At 38.1% G+C, this 5,532-nt stretch overlaps 1 protein-coding gene across 2 annotated transcripts in view; it reads right to left on the bottom strand.

Annotated features, from left to right (window-relative positions):
* Positions 1-120: 120 nt before the first annotated feature.
* The window catches only part of LOC106867785 (spondin-1), a 57,869-nt gene continuing 52,457 nt past the window's right edge, over positions 121-5,532 (bottom strand). For both annotated transcript variants that reach the window (XM_014912771.2, XM_014912772.2), the window contains exon 5: positions 121-2,974. In XM_014912771.2, the coding sequence (XP_014768257.1) occupies positions 2,697-2,974 (278 nt within the window). In that variant the 3' untranslated portion in view covers positions 121-2,696. The remainder of the gene's footprint in view (positions 2,975-5,532) is intronic.

Raw genomic sequence — 5,532 nt, forward strand, 5'->3', positions numbered from 1 at the left:
CCTCGAAAACAAAAAAAAAAACAATAAAAAAACAAACAAAACCCAAACCCCTCCAAAAAACAAAAAACAAACAAACAAAGCTTTCTTAGACGTCAAGAAAAAATGGTTTCTAAGAAGATACAACAAATAGAATGATTTTATTATGTAAAGTAAGCAGAGCAGTGGATTGGCAGTCGTTAAGCCATCGGACAAAGTGCCTTGCAGTATTTAGTCTCGGTAGTCTGCGTTTTGAGTTCAATTCCCATTTAGGTCAGTTTTGATTTTCATCACTGCGGGGACGATGAAATGAATTACCATAGGCGCAGTCGTGGCTGTGTGGTAAGAAGTTTGCTTCCCAACCACATGGTTCCGGGTTCATTCCCATTGCGTGGCACCTGGGGTAAATGTTTTCTACTCTTGCCTCGGCCGACCAAATCCTTGAGTGGATTTGGTGGAAGGAAACTGAAAGAAGCCCGTCGTATGTATGTGCATATGTATTTAAGTATATATATGTATTTATATTTGTGTGTGCTTGTATCCATCTTTTTAGCCCCAACACTGCTTGACAACCAGAGTTGGTGTGTTTACGTCTCCGTAACTTAGCAGTTCGGCAAAAGAATCTGATAGAATAAGTACCAGGCTTTTAAAAAAAAGTACTGGGATCGATTCATTCGACTAAAAATTGTTCAAGGTGATGCCCCAGTATGGCCACAGTCTAAAGACTGAAACAAGTAAGAGATAAAAGAAGCAAGAATGGAAAAAAAAATATTTCCATGGTAAATATCCTGTTAGCGAACGACTGATCAGACAATCGCTTAGTTAACTGGTTGATCGATAGACTAATAAGAATAAGAATAAAGAAGTGAACTAGAACCCGTGCGTGTGTTTATTATTGGCAAAATGACCTTCTCGAGGCAAAAAACAAAATGCACTAATTTAAAAACCAGCAATGGTTCAAAGCTGCTGTTCCAATACAGTACTGCACATAACCTAAAAACAGATGTGCATCTTGTGGTGCCCTGAAAAAAAACTTATATGAATCTACTACTACTACTACTACTATAGGCACAAGAAAGGCCTGAAATTTTGGGGGAGGGGGCAAATCGATTACATCGACCCCAGTCTTTCACTGGTACTTAATTTATCGATCCCGAAAAGATGAAAGGCAAAGTCGTTTTCGGCGGAATTTGAACTCAGAACGTAACGGCAGACGAAATACCGCTAAGCGTTTCACCCGGCGTGCTAACGATTCTACCAGCTCAACTACTACTACTACTACTCCTACTACTACTACTACTACTCCTCCTCCTCCTCCTCCTACTACTACTACTACTCGTTTCTACTATAGGCATAAAGAAAGCCTGAAGTTTTGGGGGGAGGGGTAAGTCGATTACATCGATCCCAGTATTTTACTGGTACTTAACTTATCGACCCCGAAAGGTTGAAAGGCAAAGTCGACCTCGGCGGAATTTTGAACTCAGAACGTGCAGACGGACGAAATGCTGCTAAGCATTTTGTCCGGCGTGCTAACGACTCTGTCAGTCATTTCTACTATTGGCACGAGGCCTGAAATTTTCGGTGGGAGGGCAGTCGATTACATCGACCCCAGTCTTTGACTGGTATTTAATTTTATCGATTCCCAAAGGATGACTGGGAAAGTTAATCCACGGCGGAATTTGAACTCAGGCCATAAAGAGCGAGAAGAATTGTAAGAATTATGTCCGAAGCGTAATCGATTCTGCTACTTCGCCGCCTTTGCTAGACACAAATTCAGCAATTTTGGAGAGAGAAGGTTAATCGATACAATTGGTTCGCACTTGTTTCGTACTTTATTTTATCGACTCCGAAAGATTGTTTACGTCCCTGAACGGCTAAAGATGCTGATAGAATAAATACCAGGCTTCTTTTTTTTTAAAGGTACTGGAGTCGATTCATACAACTAAAAATTCTTCAAGGTGATGCCCCAGCATGGCTGCAGTCTAAAGAGTGAAACAAGTAAAAGATAAACGGTAAAGAAAGTAAGAATGGAAAGAAAAAATCCCTCACTGGATTTGAACTCAGAATCGGGAATATTTTTGTGGCAGAGAAAAGGAAAACGCCCCTCTTCTAAAAAAGGAAAACGCCCTCTTCCAGTTACGCCTAGGAGGTTCTATCAGAATATTAAATCGACTCCGATACTTGATTAAGACGTTGATCTCAGGCAGAATTGGAGCTTAGAAGCTAAAGGGCCGAGAATAAACAATTCTTTTCCGATACTCAATCGATTCTACTATAGATCGACCTCACTGCTTGTCTGGTATTTATTTTAACGATTCCGGAAGGGTTAATAGCTAAGACTACCTCAGCAGTATTCTCAGAACGTAAAAGGGAGGAAACTAAACACTGCAAATCATTTGTTCGACCACTTCACGTAACAGAAAGAAAAAAAACAACTATAAGCAGATCCATGCTTTCTTGTATACGAACGAGACCTCTTATATTTGTTGGGGAGGGAAATCTATCCTAGTACTTGACTGGTAATTTATTTTATCGAACCCCCAGAAGGACGAAAGGCAAAGTTGACCTCGGTGGAATACTGAACTCAAAAGGTAAAAAAGGCGTGACTAAATACAACAAAGCTCTACTAATTCCACCAATCCAACAATGATGGTGATAATAATGATGACAATAAAAGTAATGTTAATAATTCACAGCGTTTCTTCTCTCTCTCTCTCTCTCTAATGTTTCTTTTGCTCCGAAGCCTTCTTAACGTTCGCGGTGCCAGGCGTTCGGGCTGTACGTTTCTGTGCAATACTGAGAAATGGTTTGAAGTATTTCCATTGGCAGTTTCTCATGCTACCACAGAGCGCTTCCTCTTTCAGTTGAGGGCATAAGTAACCATTATTCTTTCGTTCTTGAGTGACAAATCGGAACCGTTCCCGTCGTCCAAATCCACAGGTTTTCGAGCAGGGACCCCATTCACCCCAGTTGCTCACTTGACAGTCGAGAGGTATCGCTGAAAATAAAAACAACAAAAAGAAAAAAAAAAGATTAAAAAATTATGAATTGAAAACAAGAATAATCATAATCAAAGCATCGAGATATTGATTTCTTTTTCAGTAACACCAAAGCTAAAATTTATGGAATAATAACAATACGTTGTTTGAAGACTCATGCATTTTCGAAGTTTATATACCAAACATAAGAAGTAAATTGTCTTCGAACACAAATCATAATCGATCTGCGACATATGATTAAAAATATGGCCATCTTTTTTTATTATTGTTTTTAGACATGAATTATCTTGGATGACTTATTTTCACTAGAAAAATCTCGTGTCTAATTTTCAATCTATTTCAATCCAAGACATACTGTATGATACTAAAAGTGTCAAGACACACCATCAGCTTTTAAAAAAAGTATCTAAAAATAAAATAAATATTAGAATTGTCTTAAAATAGAGAATGTCAAACGAATTACGATTTATCACAAAGGATTACACAGGCATTGGTGTGATGTATTAAAAAATATTCATATTTTCTAAATATCCTGTTATTTTTTAATACACTTAAAACCTGGCGGCACACTTGCGGAGTGCACGTAGAAAAATAAGTGGAACGCAACAAGTGCAGTTGTTGGGTAACGTTTGCTCTGGTGTAATGTAACCCCACCACCTTTAGAAGGAGAGAAATTCAGTGGGGAAGATGCATGTAGAGACAATGAAATAACAACATAGTTGTGTTTATGCATTTTGGGAAGAAAACAAGACAATATTGAGAAATGAATGTGTATCCATGGTAGTGTATCAAGTTAGTACGGGGTAAAGGATTTTGTTCCAGAAAGTACAGTCCTTGGATAACTCGCAATAGAAGCTGGTATTACTGGTCTGTTTTGAGCTGTCTGAGTGCTTCATCTCAATAAAGGTCAACCTGTCAAATGATAACATGACTCCTTTATCAATTGATTTTGTTGTCATATCACTTCGGTTCCGAAAGAGATGAAGCGGATGTAGGGGTTGGCGAACAGTTTTTCTTTTTTTCAAGTCGAATAAATACAGATCAGAGTGGCTCTTTACAAACAGTCCAACAGAATTGAAATGTTACAAACGACATTGTTTGAATTCGGTGAAGTCATCAGTGTCACGAATTTTGTTTTCTGAGCCATTAAAATAGCCCAGTGTCAAAAGATAGAGTTAATTTTTGTTTGTTTGTTGTTGAGTGGGATGAGTTGAAGTTTCTACTTGAATGGAGATGATTTGACCAGAATGGTAGTTATAGCATGTGTGAAAGGCAATGTGGATCGAGCAGGTAGTTAAAAAGTGAACTAATAGAGTTAATTAGATATCTTAAGGAAATCATAGAGTGTGTTCCTGATGTTATGTATTTCTGGACATGTGTCTGTGGAGTGCTCAGCCACTTGCACGTTAATTTCACGAGCAGGCTGATCGACATCGTAAGCGACGGAATGCCAGAGAGAGAGAGAGAGAGAGAGAGAGAGAGAGAGAGAGAGAGAGAGAGAGAGGCTCAGTCAGAGCTAATCTAGGGCTAAGCAGCCTCAACTTGCGCAGTGTTGTGTACGGTATGGATGAATGCCGATATAATTTGCATGCCGTTGGAGAAGTGTATAATTGTATAAGGTTAATGTAGTAAATGTTCGATTGAAACTTTAAAAGGTTAGAGACTAAAAGGAGAATACAAGTGAGCAAGAGCTCTTTATTGATATTGTTGGGAAAAAGAAGACTTAGACAAATTATTAAACAGCGTCTGGAGAGTGACAACCAGTATGGCTGGAAGGATTATTTATTTATCCCACCTAATAACGTGATTAATATAGCAAATCTGTGAGGAAGAGAAGACAAAAATCAATACGGTGTTGCTCATATATTTCCTCGTCTGCAATACATTCAAATCATAATAACCGACTGTCCCGCGATTTTAAAAATTTTGTATAGTTATGTAAATAATAGCAAAATGTTGATTATATCACAAAGAAAGCGAAAATGAAATATAAAATTGTGTTTGAAAGAATTCCTTTGAAATTAATTTTTCCAGAAGAGATAATCACTGAAATCTTAATAGTTATATTTTGTTGTTGTTGCTTTTCATTTCATACAATCAGTCTGTTCATGTAATGTCAAAGACTGGCTAATTTTGACAATGAGATAACCGACCATATCCTATTTAGTTAGATGGTCGTTTCTCACCTATGGCAACATTCTGACTTTACAACTAACTGATTAGCTGAATCATTATGAATCATGATCGGATTTTCTAAATGATATGACTAATGAAATTTTTTTCCTCTTCTCTCTCTCTCTCTCTCTCTCTCCCTCTCTCTCTCTCTCTCTCTCTCTCTCTCTCCCGCTCTTTTCTCTAATAGAAACGATACGTTTTGTTCCTGACGCCATTGGAACACAACAAAGGTCAAAGAATGACTTAATCAGCACGTTTGCATAAATGAAAGAAGGAATAGAAAAGAGAGACGAAGAGAGAGAGAGAGAGAGAGAGAGAGAGATTGAGAGAGAGAGAGAGATTGAGAGAGAGGGAGAGAAAGAGAGAGAGAGAGAGAGAGAGA

Source organism: Octopus bimaculoides, chromosome 2, assembly GCF_001194135.2.
Source record: "Octopus bimaculoides isolate UCB-OBI-ISO-001 chromosome 2, ASM119413v2, whole genome shotgun sequence".
NCBI classification, from domain to species: domain Eukaryota; kingdom Metazoa; phylum Mollusca; class Cephalopoda; order Octopoda; family Octopodidae; genus Octopus; species Octopus bimaculoides.